This window comes from Phacochoerus africanus, chromosome 6 (genome assembly GCF_016906955.1).
Source record: "Phacochoerus africanus isolate WHEZ1 chromosome 6, ROS_Pafr_v1, whole genome shotgun sequence".
NCBI classification, from domain to species: Eukaryota; Metazoa; Chordata; class Mammalia; order Artiodactyla; family Suidae; genus Phacochoerus; species Phacochoerus africanus.
The window spans coordinates 99,618,299-99,643,971 of NC_062549.1; the positions used below are offsets into that span (position 1 = coordinate 99,618,299).

At 43.3% G+C, this 25,673-nt stretch overlaps 1 protein-coding gene and 1 non-coding gene across 2 annotated transcripts; one reads left to right on the forward strand and one right to left on the reverse strand.

Annotated features, from left to right (window-relative positions):
- Window positions 1-1,511: 1,511 nt before the first annotated feature.
- LOC125128727 (neuroblastoma breakpoint family member 6-like protein) lies at window positions 1,512-17,038 on the reverse strand. The gene is made up of 6 exons (XM_047782902.1): window positions 16,882-17,038; window positions 16,456-16,598; window positions 13,926-14,028; window positions 10,781-11,016; window positions 2,800-2,851; window positions 1,512-1,683 (listed from the first exon to the last, which is right to left on the reverse strand). The coding sequence occupies exons 2-6, from the start codon at window positions 16,589-16,591 to the stop codon at window positions 1,512-1,514; spliced, it is 699 nt and encodes a 232-aa protein (XP_047638858.1). The 5' UTR covers window positions 16,592-16,598; window positions 16,882-17,038.
- Window positions 17,039-19,534: 2,496 nt separating this feature from the next.
- TRNAN-GUU (transfer RNA asparagine (anticodon GUU)) lies at window positions 19,535-19,608 on the forward strand. The gene has a single exon. It is a non-coding gene; the product is annotated as a tRNA-Asn (tRNA).
- The last annotated feature ends 6,065 nt before the right edge of the window (window positions 19,609-25,673 follow it).

Below are 25,673 nucleotides of genomic sequence, written 5' to 3' on the forward strand. Positions count from 1 at the left end.
CACCAGATTTATTGCCGAACATCTTTAAAAGATGACTAGACACCTCCCTCTGCACCTCAGGATGAAATAGGAAACAGGAATGACGATGCCTTTGTGAGGGAATGGACTGAGTAAGGAAAGTCATGTACTTATACCCACCACTGGCAAGAAGACAAAACTGAATGTGGCTACTCTCACTATAAAAAACTCAGTTAACAGTGAGCAAATTAAGATAGTCCCTTTCTCTTTTCTAGAAGAGATTAGAAAACATATGGTTCTCTAACAATCTAAACTATTGTCCCCAGAGGAAAGTCAGTCAAGTAGCAGATAGAAGATGAAAGTTGAGGTGTTTTGGTTTTGTTTTGCTTTGCTTTTTAGAGCCATTTTTTTGCCTTCTCTGGCTCAGTGGTTACAAAGCTTGGATCCCTGGCCTTGCTCAATGGGTTAAGGATCCAGCACTGGAGTGAGCTATGGTGTAGGTCACAGATGCTGCTGGGATCTGGCATTGTGTAGGTTGGCAGCTGCAACTCTGATTCAACCCCTAGCCTGGGAACTTCCACATGCCACAAGAAAAACAGCAACAAAAGCAACTTTGGTGTTGCCCAAAAATGGGAACCTTGGCCAGTTGCCCAAAGGTTGTCAAGATCAGAGCCCTGTCTTTAGGGACACCACCTGATATTCTAGTGCTAAGATGGAACCCTATGGGGAGGCAAGCTACCCGAGGGAGATGGAGACTGGTGCTTACACTCAGGGACAATGATAATTGGACCTTAAATATGGACAACATGGCCAATATTCTTGGACAGGTAGAAAAGCTTACGAGACACCTTTCAGGAGCTGTAATTAGAAAGAACATTTCAGGGATGCTCACATGCTTCATTTTAGAAAGAGAGGTTTGCTAGACCGATTCTGTATACGTTGAAGGGTAGCAGAGAGTTTGCCATGATTCCTTCACTCTGCGTCTGGTTTTCTTGGAGCTCCTCAGCTCATATATGCCAGAGGGGCCCAGAGAGACAGAGGTGAGGTGTAGGCCAGGAACAACTCACATGATCTGACCCACCAGGGACCTGCACTTAAAACTTAGTCCCAGAACTGTGTGTAGCCTAATCACTTTTTCTTTTCTTTTTTTATTTTTTAAAATATTTTTCTTTTTACAGCCACACATGCAGCATATAGAAGTTCATGGGCTAGGGGTCGAATTGGAGCTGCAGCTACTGGCCTACGCCACAACCATAGCAATGCCTTATCTGAGCTGCACCTGTGACCTACACTGCAGCTTGCGGCAACATAGGATCCTTAACTCACTGAGCGAGGCCAGGGATCAGAACTGAATCCTCACAGATACTACGTCAGGTTCTTAACCCACTGAGCCACAACAGGAACTCCCTAATCACTTTTTCAAGGTTAATTTTAAGGCCTACTGCAGAGATGGTCTCAATCAGCCTAAACAGAGTTAGTGAGCATGTAGAAGCTACTGGAGTTTTAGTATTCAGTCTTCTGATTGTTGGAGTTTTGTTCTCTTTGTATTGGGCTTACTCACTGGCCACATCCGAAGCAGAGCTGGCTTCCTGCACATCACACACAAAAGCATTGCTGCTGGAGGTCTGGTGGGAGTCATGGCAACTGGAACGAGTCAGATACCTTTCATCTAGTGAGTCCTCCGGGACTTCATTCACTTCTTCCTCCTGGAGCCAACTGCTGATGCTGTGAGGCAGGGAGAGGGGGATGGGTGGGCAGGCAAGACAGGAGATCAAACTAAGGCGACCGGGAACCATAGCCTCACAGCTGGTCCTGATCTGAAGCTCACGGAAGAGGCACCAGAAACCAAAGGGGCCCAGAGAAAGCATAACGATGCACTTCTGACTAGTCATGTAGTGTGCCTAGAGTTGATGTCGGAGAGAGAGCAGCAGGTGTTCAGTGTACTGACCTCATAATGTGTGGGTGAGAAACTGGCCTTAGCTACTCTCTAAAATATGCTCTGATACACAGGACACACAGAGACCTATAATATTGGCTCTCAAATGCTGTGGACAAATTTTATGCACTAGTACATGAAGGGGTCCATTGATTACTGGCCCCTGATGCAATGTAACCTCTTAGGGCTCTTGCAGCTTAGACCTCTCTCTGACTCTAAACATTTTTTTTTTTTTTGTCTTTTTGCCATTTCTTTGGCCGCTCCCTCGGCATATGGGAGGTTCCCAGGCTAGGGGTCCAATTGGAGCTGTAGCCACCGGCCTACGCCAGAGCCACAGCAACTCGGGATCCGAGCCGTGTCTGCAACCTACACCACAGCTCACGGCAATGCCAGATCCTTAACCCACTGACCAAGGGCAGGGATGGAACCTGCAACCTCATGGTTCCTAGTCGGATTCGTTAACCACTGCACCATGACGGGAACTCCGACTCTAAACATTTGATATGCATTGGCTTTATTTTTCAGGATATTTCTGGCTATGAAATATTTGCCCACATACCTCAGGACAACTGTGCAGAAACAAGGTAGTCATCTCACTTTAGTTTCTACCCATACAGCTTTTTAGAAAACAGGGATCTCTGGCTGGTTACCTTTGGTCAGACTGACTCTAGTTAACTAAACTAGAGGAATTACCAGAAAATGGTAACCAACACAAGAACTACAAAGAGAACAGATTACATTGTTTAAAAGGACACATTATTATATGGTGAACAAGTGAAATAGGTATACTCAGTGGTTTCTGGTTTTTCCTGGATCTGGGACCTTTGGCCTCTTGGTTTTTTGCTTCTGGAATCCTCTCTAGATTTCACCATTCCATCATCAGCCCTTTGCTCATTCAGAGTTACCTGGGTGCCAGTGGCTCCTGTCCATGGTCAACCTTCCTATCATCATGATTTTCTGTGAACCAAAAATAGAAAGAGCTAGCAGTGAACCAAGCGGGTCCCATTTCATACATTACAAATATGTCTCTGGAGTTCCCATAGTGGCTCAGTGGTTTAAGAACCCAACATAGTCTCCTAGAGGTTGCAGGTTCGAGCCCTGGCCTCCCTCAGTGGGTTAAGGATCCAGCTTTGCCGCAAGGTGCAGTGAAGGTGGCAGATGCACCTTGGACATGATGTTGCTATGACTATGGCATAGGCTGGCAGCTGCAGCTCCGATTTGACCCCTGGTCTGGGAACTTCCATGTGCCACAGGTGCAGCCTTAAAAAGAAAAAGAAAAAAAAATCTCTGTATGACCAGAGACATAATACTCCACATATATTCAGAACGCTCTGGGAGAATTATTCCAGGAGGGCTCAGGTTGTGTCTTTAGAGAAGTAGCCTGGCAAGCTTTGCTGAGCAACAAGCACTGAACTGTCGCTGGTGTGGTGAATCATTACCATGACATCTGCTACAGATTCAAGGCAAATGGTTTAAAATGCCCTGTTCCGGAGATATTGATGAGAATGCAATCATAGTAGGAGACCTTAATACCCCCCTCACATCAACGGACAGATCCTCTAGACAGAAAACCAATAAAGCAACAGAGATCCTAAAGGAAACAATAGAAAAGTTAGACTTAATTGATATCTTCAGGACACTACATCCAAAAAAGTCAGAATACACATTCTTCTCAAATGCTCATGGAACATTCTCAAGAATCGACCACATATTGGGACACAAAGCTAATCTCAATAAATTTAGGAGCATAGAAATTATCTCAAGTATCTTCTCTGACCACAATGCCATGAAATTAGAAATCAACCATGGGAAAAGGAAAGAGAAAAAACCTACTGCATGGAGACTAAACAACATGCTACTAAAAAACCAATGGGTCAATGAGGAACTCAAGAAGGAAATTAAAAACTACCTTGAAACAAATGATAATGAAGACACAACCGCTCAAAACCTATGGGATGCTGCGAAAGCAGTGCTCAGAAGGAAATTTATAGCAATACAGGCCTTTCTCAAAAAAGAAGAAAGATCCCAAATTGTCAACTTAACCCTCCACCTAAATGAATTAGAAAAAGAAGAACAAAAAAGTCCTAAAGTCAGCAGAAGGAAGGAAATTATAAAGATCAAAGAAGAAATCAATAAAATAGAGACTCAAAAAACAATAGAGAAAATTAATAAAACCAAGAGCTGGTTCTTTGAAAAGGTGAACAAAATTGACAAACCCCTGGCCAGACTCACTAAAAGAGGAGAGAAAGAACCCAAATAACCAAAATTATAAATGAAAAAGGAGAAATCACAACGGATACAGCAGAAATACAAGAAACCATAAGAGAATACTATGAACAACTATATGCCAACAAGTTTGACAATCTGGAAGAAATGGACAATTTTCTAGAATCTTACAGCCTGCCAAAACTGAATCAAGTAGAAACAGACCAACTGAACAGACTGATCACTAGAAATGAAATTGAAGAGGTCATAAAATCACTCCCTACAAATAAAAGTCCAGGACCAGATGGCTTCACAGGTGAATTTTATCAAACATATAAAGAGGAACTGGTGCCCATCCTCCTTAAACTCTTTCAAAAGGTTGAAGAAGAAGGAATACTCCCAAAGACATTCTATGATGCCACCATCACCCTCATTCCAAAACCAGACAGAGATACCACCAAAAAAGAAAACTATCGCCCAATATCATTGATGAATATAGATGCAAAAATTCTCAACAAAATCTTAGCCAACCGAATCCAACAACATATCAAAAAAATTATACACCATGACCAGGTAGGGTTCATCCCAGGTTCACAAGGATGGTTCAACATACACAAATCAATCAGCATCATACACCACATTAACAAAAAAAAAGTCAAAAATCATATGATCATCTCAATAGACGCAGAAAAAGCATTTGACAAAGTCCAACATCCATTCATGATCAAGACCCTCGCCAAAGTGGGTATAGAGGGACCATTCCTGAATATAATCAAAGCCATTTGTGAGAAACCCACAGCAAATATAATACTCAATGGGGAAAAACTGAAAGCCTTCTCACTCCAATCTGGAACAAGACAGGGATGCCCACTCTCACCACTGCTCTTCAACATAGTTTTGGAAGTCCTAGCCACAGCAATTAGACAAACAAAAGAAATAAAAGGCATCCATATAGGAAGACAAGAGATAAAACTGTCACTGTATGCAGATGACATGATACTATACATAGAAAACCCTAAGGACTCAACCCCAAAACTACTTGAACTGATTCATAAATTCAGCAAAGTAGCAGGATATAAGATTAACATTCAGAAGTCAGTTGCATTTCTGTATACCAGCAATGAAATATTAGAAAAGGAATACAAAAATACGATACCTTTCAAAATTGCACCTCACAAAATCAAATACCTCGGAATACACCTGACCAAGGAGGTAAAGGACCTATATGCCGAGAACTATAAAACTTTAATCAAAGAAATCAAAGAAGATGTAAAGAAATGGAAAGATATTCCATATTCCTGGATTGGGAAAATCAATATTGTAAAAATGGCCATACTACCCAAAGCAATCTACAGATTCAATGCAATCCCTATCAAATTACCCATGACATTTTTCACAGAACTAGAACAAACAATCCAAACATTTATATGGAACCACAAAAGACCCAGAATCGCCAAAGCAATCCTGAGAAACAAAAACCAAGCAGGAGGCATAACTCTCCCAGACTTCAAGAAATACTACAAAGCCACAGTCATCAAAACAGTGTGGTACTGGTATCAAAACAGACAAGACAGACCAATGGAACAGAATAGAGAACCGGGAAATAAACCGTGACACCTATGGTCAATTAATCTTTGACAAGGGAGGCAAGAACATCAAATGGGAAAAAGAAAGTCTATTCAGCAAGCATTGCTGGGAAACCTGGACAGCTGCATGCAAAGCAATGAAACTAGAACACACCCTCACACCATGCACAAAAATAAACTCAAAATGGCTGAAAGACTTAAATATACGACAGGACACCATCAAACTCCTAGAAGAAAACATAGGCAAAACACTCTCTGACATCAACATCATGAATATTTTCTCAGGTCAGTCTCCCAAAGCAATAGAAATTAGAGCAAAAATAAACCCATGGGACCTCATCAAACTGAAAAGCTTTTGCACAGCAAAGGAAACCAAAAAGAAAACAAAAAGACAAACTTACAGAATGGGAGAAAATAGTTTCAAATGATGCAACCGACAAGGGCTTAATCTCTAGAATATATAAACAACTTATACAACCCAGCAGCAAAAAAGCCAATCAATCAATGGAAAAATGGGCAAAAGACCTGAATAAACATTTCTCCAAAGAAGATATACAGATGGCCAACAAACACATGAAAAAATGCTCAACATCGCTGGTTATAAGAGAAATGCAAATCAAAACTACTATGAGGTACCACCTCTCACCAGTCAGAATGGCCATCATTAATAAATCCACAAATAACAAGTGCTGGAGGGGCTGTGGAGAAAGGGGAACCCTCCTGCACTGGTGGTGGGAATGTAAACTGGTACAACCACTATGGATAACAGTCTGGAGATACCTTAGAAATCTATACATAGAACTTCCATATGATCCCGCAATCCCACTCTTGGGCATCCATCCGGACAAAACTCTACTCAAAAGAGACACGTGCACCCGCATGTTCATTGCAGCACTATTCACAATAGCCAGGACGTGGAAACAACCCAAATGTCTATCGACAGATGATTGGATTCGGAAGATGTGGTATATATACACAATGGACTACTACTCAGCCATAAAAAAGAATGACATAATGCCATTTGCAGCAACATGGATGGAGCTAGAGAACCTCATACTGCGTGAAATGAGCCAGAAAGACAAAGACAAATACCATATGATATCACTTATAACTGGAATCTAATATCCAGCACAAATGAACATCTCCTCAGAAAAGAAAATCATGGACTTGGAGAAGAGACTTGTGGCTGCCTGATGGGAGGGGGAGGGAGTGGGAGGGATCGGGAGTTTGGGCTTATCAGACACAACTTAGAATAGATTTACAAGGAGATCCTGCTGAATAGCATTGAGAACTTTGTCTAGATACTCATGTTGCAACAGAAGAAAGGGTGGGGGAAAATGTAATTGTAATGTATACATGTAAGGATAACCTGACCCCCTTGCTGCACAGTGGGAAAAAATAATAATAAATTTAAAAATAAATAAATAAATAAATAAAAATAAAAAATAAAAATAAAATGCCCTGTTCCGGACTTCCCGTCGTGGCGCAGTGGTTAACGAATCCGACTAGGAACCATGAGGTTGTGGGTTCAAGCCCTGGCCTTGCTCAGTGGGTTAACGATCCGGCGTTGCCGTGAGCTGTGGTGTAGGTTGCAGACGCGGCTCGGATCCCGCGTTGCTGTGGCTCTGGCTTAGGCCGGGGGCTACAGCTCCAATTCGACCCCTAGCCTGGGAACCTCCATATGCCGCGGGAGCAGCCCAAGAAATAGCAAAAAAAACAAAAAAAAAAATAATAATAATAAAATGCCCTGTTCCCAGCCTACAGGACACTTGCCCAGATGCCTCTGTACTTCAGCTGTAACCTTTATTTTTACCACAAGGTGAAATTATCCATTACCCATTACCGTTCTCACTCAGAACCTGCAGCAGCCTCTTAGGAGAAAATATTCAGGAGAAACCACCTCTTTCTAACCAAATGATTGGACTAAGGGACCTCTGCATGCTGGTGAGTCTGAAAAGAATCTTCCCTTCTTTTCCATTTATTTTTTTCCTTCTCCTGACTCCACCCAAAGACTGACCAGACTACTTGCAGAACTGTATTGTCAAGGCAGCTGAATAGAGATCTGAACTACAAACAAGCATCTACTTTTGTGGTCAAAAAGGGACCTATTGTCTGAAAAGTGTGAAGAGTGTCCCCTCCTTTTTTTCTTTTCTCAATTTTCTTGCCTCCGCACTGCTAAAATGCCCCAGTTGTGTGGAACTACAGCACAGCAGTAGAGGAGACATGACTGAGAGAACCCAATCTTTCCAAAGAGAGGGACTTGGAAAAGGAAGCCTTGGGAACTGGAAAGAAATACCAGAGAGGGAAGAGGCTGGAGAGTGTCTATGAACTGTCAAAAGTCCCCTCATTCCCAAACTGAACATGTATGGAACACACCCAAGGAATCATGGCAGAGGAGTAAAGAACTAAATTACCTTATAAACCACTAGCTAATCCAGACAAAATCCAAGTGACATATTTGCTGGACTGACCCAAACAACACAGCAAAGGCACTGAGCACTAGTAAACAGGCATTGTAACTACTGCCCATAGAAAGTGGGACAGAACTTGCAATCTGAACTCAGCAGGGGTTGATTGCCTGCTAAGAAAGAATTTCCAGGAGTTTCCTGGTGACATAGTGATTAAGGATCCTGCATTGTCACTGCTGTGGCTCGGGTACCCACTGTGGTGCAGGTTTAATCCCTGTCCCCAGAACTTCCATATGCTGTGGGTGCAGCCAGAATAAATAAATAAATAAAAATAAATAAAATGGACAAAACAGTTTAACACTCACTTTACCAAAGATATATGGATGGTCAACAGGCATATGAAAAGATCCTTAAAAGTGTTAGTCATTAGGCAAATGCCAATTAAAACCACAATGATATGCCACCACACACCTATTAAAATTGCCAAAAAGACAAAATGCAAAATATGAGCAACTTTAAAATATCAAGAGCTGGTACTGGAGTACAGAACTCTGACTCAATGCTGGGAGGAATGTGAAATGGCATAGGCACAATGGAAAACAGTTTCACAGTTTCTTATAAGTTAAACATATACTTACTCTATGATACAGCAATTCCACACTTAGATATTTACCCAAGTGAAGTGAAAATGTATTTTCACAGAAAAATATGTAATATGAATTTTAACAGCTATTAGTCATAATTGCTCCACACTGAAATATTCTAAATGTCCTTCAGTGGGTGAATGGATAAACCAAAAAATGTGGTGTACTCCTATAATAGAATAGTACTCGGCAATATAAAAGAAGCGAACTACTCACATTCTGAAGATGAATAATCTAAAGGGACAGAAAATTGTTCCAGTGGTTGCTAGGTTTGGGGAAAATGGCTGACTACAAAGGAGGCATAGGGAATTTTTAGGGGAGATGGAGCTGTTCCACATCTTGATTGTGGTGGTTGGTGCTTATACCACAGTATGCATCTTTTTAAAACTCACAGAACTGATACTACAATGGGTCATTTTATTGTATATCAATTATCCTTAAAAACGAACCAAAGAAAATGGGGAGTTCCCTGGTGGCTTAGCCAGTTAAGGATCTGGCATTGTCACTGCTGTGGCTCAGGTCACGGCTATGGTGTGAGTTTGATCACTCACCCTGGAACTTCTACCTCGGATGCAGCCAAAAAAACCGAAAAAGCAACAACAACAACAAAAAAACAGAAAGAAAACAAACAAAAAAAACAAAACCACAAAATCCAAAAATGATTAGATGGCTTCTGCCTTCTGCCCCAAAAGCCTGTGATGAGGCAGTTATAATAATGTGGCCTCCAGCCCTGTGTATTCTCCATTGTACTCACTCCCCACCAGTCTTGATATCATCATGGTCCCCAGAATGATGTGAAAGGTAGGTGTAATATAAGCACATGACAGTCTGCTTTCTTTAAAACTGTAACCCTAGTGCCTGATATTAAGCTATTGGTTCCTGAGGCATCCATTTCAAATACAACGATCTCAAAGAATCACATGGGCAGCTACAGGAGTAGATCAAGAGGCAAGGTGCCCTATTGTTGCAAGACATGTTTCCTTGAAAACTCCATCTTGTCCTTCTTTACTTTATCCCATCTTCTTGTCTTATTTTATCCCATCTTCCTTCTTGGAGAAACAGTCACAGTGCTGGTAAATGACTTAAGCTTAAGAGCAAAGACCTAAAGGCATAAGTGACTTAACTGTTATGTGCCTAGAGGTCAGAGTAAGAGCTTAACCCTTTACCACCTAAGTGGCTTTCTAAATAGTAAAAGAACTTATATAATAGCAAACAAACCCTGTATCATCCACCCATAGCCACTCCTCACTTAATCTCACAATAAAAGCAGTGTGGTTTCTTGAGGCAGGCGCTCTTGATCCCGGAGACCTTGAGTCCCCCACGCTCTTGGTCCCTGAGACCTTGAGTTCCCTGGCTCCCACCTTTACTTAAGATAAATGTCTCTGTGTCTTGTTTTATGTTAACTATTTTTCCTTAAGGTCCACAGCACCCGTTCTCCAGCTCCATCCTGCTGAGCTGGCCCCGGCACCCTATCTCTGAAGGTTTTTTTAGTGATCCCTGATAGATTTAGATAACCGAAGTCTGACCGCTTGTTTTTCCTTCCTGCCCTTTAATTCCCACTCTTATTTTAAGTTTACCGATAAAGAGTGAACCCACAAAATCTTAGGCACCCCACCCTCAACCCAAACTAAGCAGAACCTCAGGCCTGTGCTCTCTCTTTCTCTACATGTGAGCTTGCTGTGTGGCTCCAGGTTATTACTCATGCCTCCAGGAGGTATGAGTAATATACTTTGTGTTTTTCAAAGTTCCCTGATGATTGTTGCTGAGGCACATCTTGCAATCATAATAAGAACCACAAGGGTTTGTCCAGCCACAACATTGGCTCCAAAAAGGGAAATGTCTGTGGGGGTTCATCTCAGGCACAGGTGAGGATGCTCAGGTATTTCTAGCTGATAACATCACTATCCTTTGGCTTAGACTGACACAAAACAGCAGGATATCTGGCTAAAAAGTCACTCTTAGAATCATGGAGACATGGAGTCTTATGTGAGGCTAGGACCTTGGGAGAAGCGAAGGGTCTTCAAAGCCTTTAAGCCAACTTACCAATGGTGAGTTTGCTGGCAAGTCTTTCTGCCAGGTGACTTCCTTGAGCCAGTAGCTCACAGAATTTCTGTCCCTGGTGGTAGGTAAGGTCACTGCTCCTGAGGAGAATCTCAAAAGACTTGGCTGTATTCTTTATATGCTGTGTGAAAAGATAACACACACTTTCCCCTTCCTGTATCTTTTGTCGTAAGTGGGTCAGTTCTCGGGCCTGAGCTTGAATTAGGGGATCATATTCCCTAAGGTGGAAAAGAAAAGTAAAATGTAAAGGTGAATGTCATGAATTATATGTTATGAGAATTTCAGCGGCGATCTCTCTTAGATTACTCATGAGAAAGACCCCATGCTGAAATCTTGCACAGGTTGTGTGCCTTGCCCGTGGCAGAAGGAATGAAGAAATGGCATTGGGTTTGTTTCTTGTTTTTTATTTAACTTTGCTTTTTAAAAAGTCCCTTCAGTTCCTCACTTCAGCCTACGTCTTTTTTTTTTTTTTTTTTTGGTCCGCACCTGTGGCATATGGAGATTCCCAGGCTAGGGGGTCTAATCAGAGCTGTAGCCACGGGCCTTCGCCAGGGCCACAGCAACACGGGATCTGAGCCACACCTGCAACCTACACCACAGGTCACAGCAACACCAGATCCTTAATCCGCTGAGTGAGGCCAGGGATCGAACCCACAACCTCATGGTTCCTAGTCGGATTCATTAACCACTGAGCCACGATGCAAACTCCCAGCCTATATCTCTTTCAATATCATATACATCATCAAGCATTACGTAGAAAATGGGGGGGGGGGCAAATACAGAAGTGTTGGACAGGTAAGTCCGATATTAATTGAAAGGATCAAAAGAAAATTCAGTGAAAGGGTCAAGTTGAAGAGCAATCTTTTGAATGACAGGAAGATAAGCCATAATGAGTAAAGAGGTACTTAAGTAAAGTTCTGAGTAACAAATGCATCACACTATGTGGGATTTCACAGTTTTTAAATTATTGTACACTATTTCTCATAGAGTCAATCTAGAATGTGAGCTCTGTGAGTCTAGAAGCAGTGCTGAATTACCCAGCTGACAGTACTCAATGGAGTGTACACACACAAGTAAGCCATCAGTTAATACTTAGAACCACATAATTCTAATGCCAGACTAGACATTTACAGTCATCTACCCCACCTCTTGCCTGAATCTCCTCCTTACTAAGTCATCTCCTACAGATCATCTTTCAAACTCTATTCCTTAGAGCTCCTATAACATGTCAGAGGAGGTGAAGGCACAGACTAGGAAGAAACAGTGGCTTCAGACTTTCTTTAATCTCTGCTTTAGTATCTCTGCTTTAGTAGGTTTTCCACATTTGAGCTTCTCAGATTTCACTTCAACCAAGGGTTAGAAGATGTCTTGAATGTCACAATCTACCTTGGATTTGAAACCCTCTAAGGATGAGCAATGCTGATCTTCAGCAAGTTAATAATTCATTTTGTAGGCAAAAGCAGCTCAATTATCTATCTACCTGATAGCCCTACCAGCTAATACTCTTAATCAGCTAATAGTCTGATACTTAGAGAAAAAAAAAATCAAACTTGGGGAGGAAGACCATTTTTATTATGAAAGGCACTTTGGGGAGTTCCCATTGTGGCTCAGCAGTAATGAACCCAAATAGTATCCATAAGGATGTGGGTTCCATCCCTGGCCTCACTTATTGGGTTAAGGATCTGGCATTGCCATGAGCTATGGTGTAGATCGCAGACTGGGCTCAGATCCTGCATTGCTGTAGCTGTGGTATAGGCCAGCAGCTGCAGCTCCCATTCAACCCCTAGCCTGTGAACTTCTATATGCCTCAGGTGCAGCCCTAAAAAGAAAAAAAAAAAAAAAAAGTCACTTTGGAGTAAGTTGGAAATTCAGAATGTCTCTTTGCCAGCCAAGGCCAGGCCCCAGGCCTGCCAAGAGCAGAGGTCCTCCCAGTTCCCTAGGATGCCACCACCCCAGGGGTCTAGTCTTACAGAGGCCCAGGCCTAAGGCAGCAGAAACTTGGGGCAGCCATATCAAGAAGCCACTCTCAGGAGTTCCCACTGTGACACAGTGGGTTAATGATACAGCTTGTCTCTGGGCAGGCACTGGTTCAATCCCAGGCTCAGCGCAGTGGGTTAAGGATCCAATGCTGCAGCTGTGGCATAGGTTGCAGCTGTGGCTCAGATTCAGTCCCTGGCCAGGAAACTTCCATATGGCACTAGGGCACCCCCCCCCCGAAAAAAAAGGGGGAGCTTCCTTCATGGCTCAGTGGTTAACAAACTTGACTAATATCCATGAGGACGCAGGTTCGATCCCTGACCTTGCTTAGTGGGTTAAGTATCCTGCGTTGTTGTGAGATGTGGTATAGGTTGCAGATGTGGCTCTGGTCTGGCGTTGCTGTGGCTGTGGCATAGGCCAGCAGCTGCAGCTCCAATTCAACCCCTAGCCTGGGATACTCCATATGCCACAGGTATGACCCTAAAAAAGAAAAGAAAAAAAAAGCCAAGCCTTCTTAGAGGCCAAGACTCCCTTGCCAGTGTGAATTTCCCAAGTCGGGACTGTGTAGCTAAAAAGGTTGCACTTTTTCTAAAAAAACAGCCTATTTTCCATAAGTGATCTATAGTTGTATGTGCAGCATCCTGTCCTCACATGTGTGCCATACAATAAAAATTAGATCTAACATTTTTTAAAAGGCAATAATTACCAAACCTATAAAAACTAAGAACAAGTATAATAATTACAGCAAATATTTGTTCATGCATGTATGAGATGCTTCTAACTACTTGTAATCACATTTAATCTTCATAACCCTCTAAGGTAGACTGTTGGTATTTTCATCTTACAAATGAGGTGGCTCAGGTAACTGAGGAAAGTTAAGTAAATTTGCCCAAGGTCACAAAGCTAGAAGCCATGTTGCTAGTCTTTTAACCCAGGCGTCCGTCTCCCTTTTATTCATGCATTATTTAAGGGTGAATCTAGAGGGCTAACTAGGCCCCCATCCAGTTCCCACAGGCCCACAAGCTGTCTTTTGTCTAATTCTGTGCCTACCGGCTACATTTCTGCTCGTCTCCTGGTACAAATTATCTCTTTATTCTTCCAGCTTAGGCTTCCCCACTTCACACACTTTCCCACACAGGTACCTCCTTACCCAAGCCTTGCAGCCAGTCTCATCTTCTCTGCCAGCTCTCCATCCTGAAACAGCACTTCCTCCTCCAGCACAGATTCAATGAGGTCTTTGTACTCTCCACATTCTGAGAAAACAGAGATGCTGCCTCAGGGGGAAGCTGGACATGCTGCTTGGTCACTGCCTTCAAGGGAGGAGGCAGAGTCCATCCCAAGGGTGGATGTAAGCCCGTTACCGGGCTCTATGCAGGGATTTCCACATCTGATTTCTCAGGCTCCCAACTGCATGGCCTTTTGGGTCCTCCCCATTTTAGAGCTGAGGAAAGAGAGGCTCCAAGGCAAATAAAACAACTTGTTTAAGATGACTTAACTGCAACAAAGGAAAGTCAGAATTTATTTACCCTGAGTTCTGACTCCAAATCTTGAGCCACTTTACCAATGCTTGCAGCCTCTTAAGTAATACATTACCCTGGGTCATGGGGTAGGAATTTCCTGTGTGTTTCTGAAGGCTCCAAGGACAGTGGGGCTGATGGTTCTTCTCCCCCATATGGAAAGTTTCAGTAATCCCCTAATAGCTCAAAGATTTAAAAGCTTATCTGGCTACAATCATGTAAAAATGGGTATGAAATGAAAAAAGTCTGAAAGACATGCTCAAATGCTAACAGGTGTTGTGTTAGGTTGGAGGGAGGATTTACACATAGTGTTTGCCAAGGCACTATTCTAGTGGTTTGTCCAGAATCATTATCATGTAATCACCACCACTACCTGAGGAGGCAGATACCATTCCTATTGCCATTACAGATGAGGAAACTGAGGCACATAAAAGATATACAACTTGGGTGCGAACTCAGGAAGTCTGGCACCAGGGTACAGGCTCTTAATCACTACACAGTAATACCTTTACAAGAAGATGTTGGGTGATATCTTTCTTCTTCTCCAGCTTCAAAAAAGCTGTATTATGATCACAATGAATGATGTAAAAAAACAAAAGCAAAAAACCTTATATTCCCATACCCCAAATTTCACCTTTTCACATCTTTAATAAATAGGCTTTCATTTTTACTTTTTGGTCTATGTCAGTAAGTTGGATAGCAAATTTTATCTCCTATTGATTTATTGAAAAATAATTGCAGATATTTGAAAGCAAATAACTTGCGTCCCTAAGAATCCTTCCCTTACACTCCTGACCCTCTCGTACCCTTGCTCCCATGTTCCTCAGTCACTACAACTCCACTCCTCCTGAAGAACATAAATAAGCCTGGGCCTTGTTAACATTCCACAGTGCCGGTGTCAAGCAATCAACCCAACCCAGCACCTAAGTCTCCAGGCTGCAGCCCCCTTCCTTAGAAGAACAAAGTTAGCTGATAAGGAGGACTGCAGATGCTACAAGGTTACCCATCTAATTACCTCTTTGGCGCCGGCATAAGCTGCCTGCTTGAAGTCAGGAAATACGGCCCTTACCATAAATCATTATTATTAACCTAAACACTATTACTAGTTAAGGTTTAAAGTAATTTAACCGCCGCTTTGCTTTCGTACCCCTACTTATGCATGCGCACCCCCCCCAACATGGATGTAAGTTTGCCTTTATAAATGCGGTTCGTTTCTTTGTTCGGGGCTTCACACTCAAGCCGCTTATAGGCAGTGTATGGCCCTGGCCAGTATTAAAGACTCCTAATTTGTTTCTTCTCAGTTGGAGTGTTCTCTGTTCTTTCAAGACACAACACTCCCTCAACTGGGAACAGGTTTGGGATGGTTGAGTGGATTTCCAAATGTGAAAGCTGACCATGAAGAGTGAAGGGCCCGAGCCTACACTGACATGGCCTGCTATGGGGACTGAAGGTCCCCTCCACATGGCCTCATTCTCATTTTGGCCATTTGTCTCCAAGCCCACTTGCTTGTTGTCTGCAAAGTTCATATTCAGGGAGAGAGAGCAAAGGTGTTACAGAGGCTCTGATTTTCCTGGGAATACCCTCAGTCTCACCAGAGTGTGAGGAATGACTTCTTGGAACTTACATGGAAAAGAGTCTTTCTCCAGACATCAGGACTTCCCTCTGTGTCTGCTATTGATGTTCTCATCTCCAGATATGTGTGGTTCAGTTGAGTACAAACAGCATTAAGCTCCTTTAAGGTAGGCAGTGTATCCTATCACCACTTCTTCCCCTAGTGCCGCTAGCACAGTGCTTTTCAAATGGGTGCTCCGTAAAAGTCTGAAATGACTTCTGAGATGTTTAAGCCAACAATGATATTGTATATTTGTAGAATCTGACATGTGTTCCTGAGAGAGCAAAGAAAGTTTAGTGCCCAAACCAAGATCTTTGCCTCTATTCCTCCTATACTCTCACTGCAAACAATACTCCTTAAGTGCTTCTGTGATTCCATCCTCTGCAAATTGAGGGTAAAATACCCACTTCTATCTTTCTAGGAGTATAGTAAGGATGAGATTTATCTTGATGAAGGAGAGAGAAGAATAAAGTCTGGAGGGTGTTTAGTTTCTCAGATGGAAGATTGGCAATCATGTATCACTTTGGTGACCTCCACCCTGTAGGACTTACTGTATTTCTGCAGCTGGTTGGCCAGGGAGTAAGCAGTAGCTTGAGAGGCGAGGAATTTCTCTGTGAGGTCTCTGAAGTCCTGTTTGCTTTTTTCCAGCTGGGAGCGCAAGTACCTGTTGGTTTCCAAGATATTCATGTCTGTTCTCAGACCAGAGGGAGTAGTGAGAGATACAGCCATGCTGAAGCTTGTGGTGGAAATAGAGCCAGAACCTGGGGAGAAGAAACCCAAACAAATAATGAATTAAAAACAAGTGAATGGCTTATGGCAATGATTGCACTGCCCGGTGAATTACTAAAAAAATTATTGAAGCAGACAATTATATTGGGTGAGTTGTATACTATTTAATCATACCTCAACAGGATTTCATTCAGTGAAAAAGTATATTTAAACAAGTGTAAAGAATGCAGATATAATTTGTTACTTACTTTTGGGCCAGACTTTGTCAGCATTCCACAACACTGAGAATCCTTAACCACAAAAATAAGGCACCAGATGCCAAAGCTCAGAGGTCAGGCTCTGACAAGAGTGCCAGAGGGAAGACCCAGCGTGCCAGGTAACCATGTGGAGTTGCAATAACAGAACCAGAACGTGGGAGTGTCATGGAATCTTGGGGGCACCTGCCTTCCAGCTGCCTAGGCCATGCTGATACCCAAGGCTGCCTAGTCTGCTCTGAAGGTAACCACTGATGGGGACACCCCCTCAGCAGCCACTCTCAGTATCTGTGTACCTTGTACAGATACCACAGACACAACTCTTTCTAAAACTTAAGCCTGTTCTGTAGTGTTTTTTTCTTGCAAGGGTAGAAAACATCAAGGATTTTCCCAGATTCTTACATTGTCACAAGGACTGTCGTGAAGTCACTTTTCCACAAGAAAAAAAATTAAAACTTTTAGATAGACTTGGTTCTCTAGGGTTTTTTGTTTGTTTGTTTTGTCTTTTTACTATTTCTTTGGGCCGCTCCCGCGACATATGGAGGTTCCCAGGCTAGGGGTCGAATCGGAGCTGTAGCCCCCTGCCTACGCCAGAGCCACAGCAACCGGGATCCGAGCCGCATCTGCAACCTACACCACAGCTCACCGCAACGCCGGATCGTTAACCCACTGAGCAAGACCAGGGATGGAACCCACAACCTCATGGTTCCTAGTCAGATTCGCCAACCACTGCGCCACGAATGGGAACTCCCTAGTTCTGTTTTGTTTCCACACCATTTTAATACTGTAGGACGAAAATCCTGAGTATAATATTGTAGTTATAAATAATTACTTTAGAAGGATTATTGGCCAGATTGTGTCTTAATTACCTTCTTTCTGAAGACCAATGTTGTGGCGGCTTCTTTTCCCTCCCTGGGGAAACATGTAGGCTTGTCATTAAACTTGAAGAACTTCTATCAGAGAATGTCAAAGGTTAGCAGATGCAACCTTCACTTCCTTGTAGGGATAGAGGGCAAGTGCCAATTTTCGGTTGGCACCGACATGAGGTGGATCAATAGGAGAAAAGTGTACCAATATTCTTCCACGTACATGGGAGCTTTCTAGGAAAAAGACCCAAAGAGTGGCTGGAGACAAGTCTTGTGTGGGGAAGGCGGCAGTGCACTCAGGCTTGCTGGAGAAGCATTGCTTTATAAAAAAATTTAAAAAATAGGAGTTCCCCTTGTGGTGCATGACTAGAATCCATGAGGATGCAGGTTCGATCCCTGGCCTCACTCAGTTGGTAAAAGATTCCACGTTGCTGTGAACTGTGGTATAGTCACAGACATGGCTCAGATCCAGTGTGGCTGTGGTATAGGACAGCAGCTATGGCTCCAATTTGACCCCTAGCCTGGGAACCTCCCATATGCCTTGGGTGCTGCCCTAAAAAGACAAAAAAAAAAAGAATAAAATAAAAGAGTAGAGGAGGAATCGGCACTATTTAATAAACGAACAATGAATTTTGGATTAAATTCAAAAGCATTTCTACTGACACCTCTTGTCAGATGGTAGGACTAAGAGATATCTGCAAGGACTCCATTAAAGCATTAGCAGAAAAGCTATCTGCTAAATTTAAGGAAGAAGAAGGAATGGTTGACATCAAAATCTAATGGGACAAACTAAATCACAAAGTTCCTTCCTTCCTTCCTTTCCGCCCCCACCTACGGCCACAGTAACATGGGATCCAAAAAACGTCTGCAAACTACACCGCAGCTCACAGCAACACCGGATCCTTAACCCACAGAGTGAGGCCAGGGATGAACCTGAATCCTCATGGACACTAATCGGGTTCTTAACCCGCTGAGCCACAAGGGAACTCCACAGGGTTTTTTTTTTAAACATCTTCATGAAACTCCTGATACAGGGAAAACAATGTTCTGTATATATATATATATACTATACATACACATAAAAAGGTAAACAAAATATAAAATCTTTATGCTATAAGTGTAAAATTTTAAAATTAACACATTAAAAAACTTCCGAAAATGTGAATTCATGACTTATGAACACATCCAAGGAAAAGCGCTAAAAAATAATTTTCAGAAAAAGGTAAAATCACCATACATTGTTACAACAAATGAACACATGTTTAAGAATGTATTTTACTGAGAAGATAGTAGATGTTAAAATCTGCATAAAGACAGAGTTATTCGCTCCCCATTCTGATGCATTTCTCATCTCCCCTGCATCCAGGCCTTGTCTCTGCACCGGTCTCCTCCTGGGAAGTAATGTTGCTCTGTTCCTGCCTCCCCTGCCTCTTTCCCTCCACGGCCAAGCTGAGGGAGGCCTGTGCCAGACGGTTGGGGGAAGGCGCGGCAAGGACCTGGAAGAACCATTCCTGAGCCCACCGGGCATTCAGCTTCCCTGGGGTCCCATTTGGTCAAGCCCGGGACGCTGCGGCCGCGGGCGTCTCCCGGGCGCTGGCATCTGCGGCGGGTGTGGAGCAAGACGCGGTGGGGACGGTCAGCTGCCTTTCTGCCTTCGGAATCGCCCGACACACGGCTTTCCCACGTTTTCCTCCAGTTTTCCTATGCTTTGCGCCGGCCCCGCAAGCTGGCAAAAGACTCGTGGCTCTGACGGGAAGGAAGCGGGGGGCGGCCTCCCGCCTGTCTCTGTGGCGCAATGGGTTAGCGCGTTCGGCTGTTAACCGAAAGGTTGGTGGTTCGAGCCCACCCAGGGACGCTTCCTTGGGCCTTTGGAGGTGTAACTAAGTGGCATGGGCTGCTTTCTCCCTGGCACAACACTTGTGCGTGAATTTGGGGTGTTATCTCCTCCCTTTTGCCCGACACCATCGCTTATCCTCACAGAAGGCCTCTGGAGGAAACCAGGTCTCTTGAAATACAGCATTCCTGGCAACAGCGGAGTCGTCCTCTCATCCTTACCCCCTGGGTTCCTTTTAACAATGAATTGCCCTCCATTATTTGTACTGGCATTTGTTAAACCCTTTACATGTACCTTTAAAATGAATTTATTTCTATGCTTTTATTATTGCAAATCGTACTTTTATTATTACCAAAGAAATGCAGTCATCATCTTGTCCACATGCCTACTTGTAGAGTTCTGGAAGCGCAAATGTTTTACAAGAGTTTACATGGTTTTGTATATGGTTCCATTCCCTCACCTTCACTGGCTTATTAGAAGTAACTTCTGTTATTGCCACGACTGCTGGAGGCTTTAGACCATAGATCTGTAACTCAACACATCTGTACCTCATCCCTTTGTGCACATGGAGATTTCTCTCTGGTGGGAGTTTCTTTCTTCCTGGAGGACTCTTTTAACTTTTCTTGTGGTGTGGGTCAGCTGGTGAATACGTCTTTCAGCATTTGGATGCCTGTAAATGTGGTTTTTCACCTTTATTTTTGAAAGAATTTTTAGGGGTAGGAGCCATAAAATTCCCTACTGGTACTGGTTTCTAGCAACTTCCCGCAGACGTTGGGTCTTTCTCTAAGTGGTATCTTTTTGTCAGTTCCTGCTAGTAGTTGCTTTCATTGCCTTTGTACTAGGTTTTCCATTTATCTGCAGCAGAGACCACATTCTTTTGGGAGAAAACCTTTTTTTGAGAAGATTCATTCTTTGCTGGGATATGCATCTTATTACTGCCTTCCTGGCGTAGAAGCGATAATGCCTGCACTCACCTGTTGGTACATTTTGTTTCATCCATGTTGAAGCTGCTGTGTTTACTCTGTGTAATCCAGCATATGTAGGCCACTCAGGTAAGACCTGAGTCTGAACCAGAATATGCAGTGGTCTTTCCAGGAGGGAACACAAGAAATTGGGAGGCACCAGTGTCCAGTTTCTCATCTGCCTGTGCTGTGAGAGTTTGCAACTAGCCATTCCTTCTACTGGTTTCCTGCCATCTAATCTTTTCTCAGACTTCATTTCTTGAGTGTCAGCTGCCTTGCAAACATTGCCAGAAAATTCCCCAGATGCCACCCACTCCTTCTGCCCACTCCCAGCAGCCGCTTCGTATTTCTGGCTCCAGTCTCCTCTCCCACTCCCCCTATCTTTTCTCTCAGGCCTTCCCTTATTACTTGCCTTCATATAAAACTAGCTTGCTTTCAGCCTCCAATTTGCACTTGACATGCCTCAGTAGGCTGATAAATTAGGAAGTTTCTTTAACATCCCTTCTCTTTTAAATGGCAGTCGGAATATACAAAAAATTTTTTTTCAGTCAAAAGTAATTTTAGTTTATTTTCCCTCTCTGAGCATATTGGATTACAGTTTAGAAGGAAATCAGTGTTTGCAGTCGTGGGCTTTGCAGCTGGGCAACCCGTTTCCCCAGGATACGTTCTTCTCTTCTTGCTTCGCTCTCCCTTCTGATCCACAAAGTCAGGGCCACTCAGAAAAGGCAGGGCTGTGGACAGAAGGACTATCGCTCCCTCATGGCTACCTCGGGGACTGTACTCACAGATCTGCTCGGCTCTGCAGGCCTCTGAGATCCAAGGGGGGTGCTGGCAGTGGGAATGGGGTGAGGAGGGGCCATACTTAAGGCTAGGACCAAAGAAAACCAACTGAAAAGCACAGGATGCCAATCGAATGTTTGGGTCATTGAAAGAATAGTAGTGCATCCTACTCGCCCTAGCAGCGGGAGGTTTCTTTGCTCAAATACAGAATATCTGAACCAAGACTGAGGTTACCTTTCAGTGCCTCACTGTGAGAAAACGGGTTTTTAGAGTCTTTAACCAATCTCCTTAGTCTCGAAATTGCCCACACTAGTATTCTCTGGATCCCTGATCCAGGAGTTTCTGACCAAAAGAAGCTAAGCAACACTGTGGCCAGGGCCTGCTTGGATACTGGTTTCTGGGCCCACCAGACGTACCAAGCTTATTACCGAGACTTGGGTTGGGTCTGTGGCTAGGAGGCCAACCTTTGGGGGGAGCCTCCGTTCCAGTCCTGATGCCACGTGGACTTGCCTTCTGTTTGACCTTGGACCAACTCCTTCAATTTGCTGGGCCAATTTTGCAAGTGTCATGTGAAAATGATGATAAGTACCTCATGAAGGTGTTGTGTAGAATGAGATAACCTAACAATACACCTGGCATAGTATGCGGCTTATAATAAACATGTCCAGCTAGGAAACAAAGATAAGCTTGTACTTCGGGCTTTTGTAAGATTAAAAAAAAAAAAAAAAAAGTATTTGTGAATGTAACATCCACGCACAAAATAAATCAGTATTAAAGAATAAAAAAATTTAAGTGGAATTTACAGAACATAGACCCACCAAAGGGACTTCTTCACAGCAGCTTTGTTCATAAGAGTCCCCCAAGTGAAAACAATTCAAATGTCCAACAAGAGGTGAACAGATATAATTGTGACGTATTCAGCCCAAGGAATACGATGAAGTGAAACAAGTTCTTGATACCTGGCAACAATACGGATTAATCTCAAAAACATCCTGCTGAATGATGACAGCTACACACCGTGTGGTTCCAAGTATGTGAATTTCTAGAACAGGCAAAACTAATCCAAAGGGACAGAAACTAGATCACTGATGACCTGGCTCTGGCCGTGGTGGGGGATGGACAGGCAAAGGGGCACAAGAGGACATTTTTGGAGGAATGGACATGTTCTTTGTTTTCTTAAACAGCGTAATGGTGACATGTGTGTGTATTCATTTGTCGGAAGTCATCACACTTGAAATAGATGCATTTGATTATTTCCAAATTTTATCTTAAGAAATTTGATTTTTAAAGTAATGACCAGGAGTTCCTGCTGTGGCTCAGCAGTAACGAACCCAGCTAGTATCATGAGGATGAGGGTTCGATCCCTGGCCTCAATCAGTGGGTTAAGGATCCGGCATAGCCATGAACTGCACTGTAGGTGGAAGGCACTGCTCAGACCAGGCTACCAGGCATTGCTGTGGCTGTGGCATAGGCCGGCAGCTGCAGCTCAGATTCGACCCCTAGCCTGGGGACCTCCATGTGCCGCCGGTACAGCCCTAAAAAGAAAAAAAGAAGAAAAGAATCCTTCCAAAGTTTAAGGCCTTAATTAAATTATCATCATCAACATCATTATTATTATGAGCCTTACAGGAGTCTTCTAGAAAAGCATCGCTCTTATAATAAACAATCTGATTGAAGATGCAACAATTCCTTCATTTTTTTTTTGTATTTTCCCTTCCATTAGATTCATGTACCATTAAACTGAATATTTTAAAAGAAAAATGGCATCTGTATGAGCTGAATTTTAGAAAAGGATACTTATGTATATTCTTCTTTCTGTAGATATAACAAATGATTCTATTAATCTTTACCTAATGTTCACAAAAACTTTTGAATTTCAGATGTTTCAAATTTTTACGTATTTGGATTTTCTGCATCATTTGAATTTTGTATAATAAGCATCTATACTTTTTGCAAAAGTAGAATAACTTAAAACACATTTGAAGAAAAATATGTAAAGATGTTAACCGTAGTTAAAAAGGTGGTGGTGATATGAATGGCTGCCTTTTTTCTTCTTTATATATTTTTCAGATATTTAAATGTCAACAGTGAATGACCCGGAAGTGAAAGAACAGAAGAGTTCGAAAGAGTTTGAAGAGGTATTGGGTAGGTGAGAGGAAAAGATAAAGGGGAGGAAAACCTGGTTCTGGGTAGGAATTGTGTTTAAGTTGGAGAATTAAGGGGGAGCAGCTGTTGGGATAAGAAGGATGTTTGGGAGACAGGAGGGTTATGAGAATATTTAGGACAGTTTTATGCCTGGTATATGACTCCTCCTTGGTGGTTTTTGCCCCAAAGAAATACAGATGTAAATTTCTCCCCTCCCCACCCCTGCTTTTTGGGGCCTCACCTGCTGCATATGGAAGTTCCCAGGCTAGGAGTCAAGTTGGAGCTGCTGCCCTACAACACAGCCACAACAACGCCAGATCTGAGCTGCATCCGTGGCCCACACACCACAGCTCACTGCAATGCTGGATTCTTAACCCACACCAGCAAGGGAAGGGATGGAACCCACAGCCTCATGGATACTAGCCGGGTTCTTAACCCGATGAACAACAACAGGAACTCCCAGACTTCAATTTACTGTCAAGCACTTTTACCATGTGCGTTTCTCTTTGATTAGGAGCATATCTTGCGGAGCCAGGCTGGGATTTGGTTCAAATTCCTGCTTTCAAATCCCACTCACTGACTGAGTGACTGCACAGGTTATTCAACCTCTCAGTTTTCTCATATGTAAGATGAGGACAGCTATATGACATAGGCCTGTGGACAGGGTTACATGAGTCAACTCATGTAAAACTTGTCGACTCTGTGCCTGGGCACATGGCGCTTTGTATATGATCACTGAGCATAAGCTCATGTGTGAGGCCACAACCCTGGGTAAGGACTGCTTACAATGAAAACTGACTTTAAGTTCCTGATACGTTTCAGGGGCTGTGGACTCTCCTAGGGAGAGTAAAGTGATCCTCTCCGATAAGCAGTAATCCCCTGGGCTGGAAGATCTGTGAGTTGATGACCTCATCCGATCAGCTCATCAGAAGGGAAATAATGGTCCAATTCTTTCCTTCAAGAATGTCCCAATACAGAACTTATGGTTTAACAGTGGAAAACATTTCTTCACATGACACAAGACCCAGGATTTTAAGAGTGATAGATGTGAAACATTTAAATTCAAAATGAACTTTTAAGTATATATATATATATATAATATATATATATTTATAATATATTTTATAGGAGTTCCCCTCATGGGTCAGCGGTGATAGACCCAACTAGGATCCGTGAAGACATGAACCATCCCTGGCCTTGCTCAGTGGGTTAAGGATCTGGCATTGCCATGAACTGTGGTGTGGGTGGCAGACCTGAGTTGGATCTGGCCTTGCTGTGGGCTGTGGCCTAGGCCGGCAGCTGTAGCTGTGATTCGACCCCTAGCCTGGGAACCTCCATATGCCCCGTGTGGCCCTAAAAAGACAAATTAGATAGATAGGTAGATAGATGCTAGATAGATAGATATAGAGATACCTACCTGTATCTATATCTACACCTATCTATCTATAGCTAGTTAAGATATAGCTCTTAAGATATAGATATAATCAAAGTTACACGTGACCCGATACGGAAAAGAGGAGTCCCCTGATCCCATCCCACATTCCTTTTTTCCAGGGATAACCACCTTCGACTCATGTAACCAACGGTTTGGCTATGTATCTCCTTCTCTCTAAATAAATACTGTCACTCTTTCATCTCCCAGTTTCCCACTCCAGGACCTGTAGACCCGCCTGCGAAGGGACCAGAGGAGTTTGTGTGTGTTTCCCCGACCGCCAGTCATCTCCAAGGCAGAAGCCAAGACTTCCACTCACTTGCAAATCCGCTGGACAACCCACCTCAACGCTCTCAAGCGAACCAGCAGCAAAGGAAACTTGGCAGCAGCAGATGCCAGGCCAGCGGCTTTGTGAGCTGAGGAGGAACTGGGTTCTGCGGCAGATCAGGAAAGGGTGGGAGCGCTCCCGAATGATTAGCTGCGGCCGCCCAAACCCAGCGACTGCCCCCGCTGTGTGCTCGCCCCCTTGCCGGCCCTTTCCCCCTTCTTTGTCAGTCTCCGTTCTTTCCCTTCTCGGATCCTGTCGCCGGCCTCACACCTTTCTTTTCGCGCCTTCCAACGTGAGACCCTACGTAGACAGCTGTGTCACTGAGTCCGTTGTAACCGCCGAAAGTTCCAAAAGATAGAAAGATCGGAAGGGGGCTCCTCAGCACCAGGAAGGGACCATTTTAATTAGCTATGCAAGTCCATCACCATCCTCATCCGTA

What these genes read in the sequence shown, in the direction of transcription:
- LOC125128727 (XM_047782902.1), bottom strand. Translation starts at nt 16,591, where the DNA reads ATGAATATCTTGGAAACCAACAGGTACTTGCGCTCCCAGCTGGAAAAA. An exon ending in AGACTGGCTGCAAGGCTTGG is followed by an intron (nt 11,017 to 13,925) that starts GTAAGGAGGTAC and finishes TTTCCACCTTAG; the next exon opens with GGAATATGATCCCCTAATTC. An exon ending in CAGGAGCCACTGGCACCCAG is followed by an intron (nt 1,684 to 2,799) that starts GTAACTCTGAAT and finishes CCTGCCTCACAG; the next exon opens with CATCAGCAGTTGGCTCCAGG.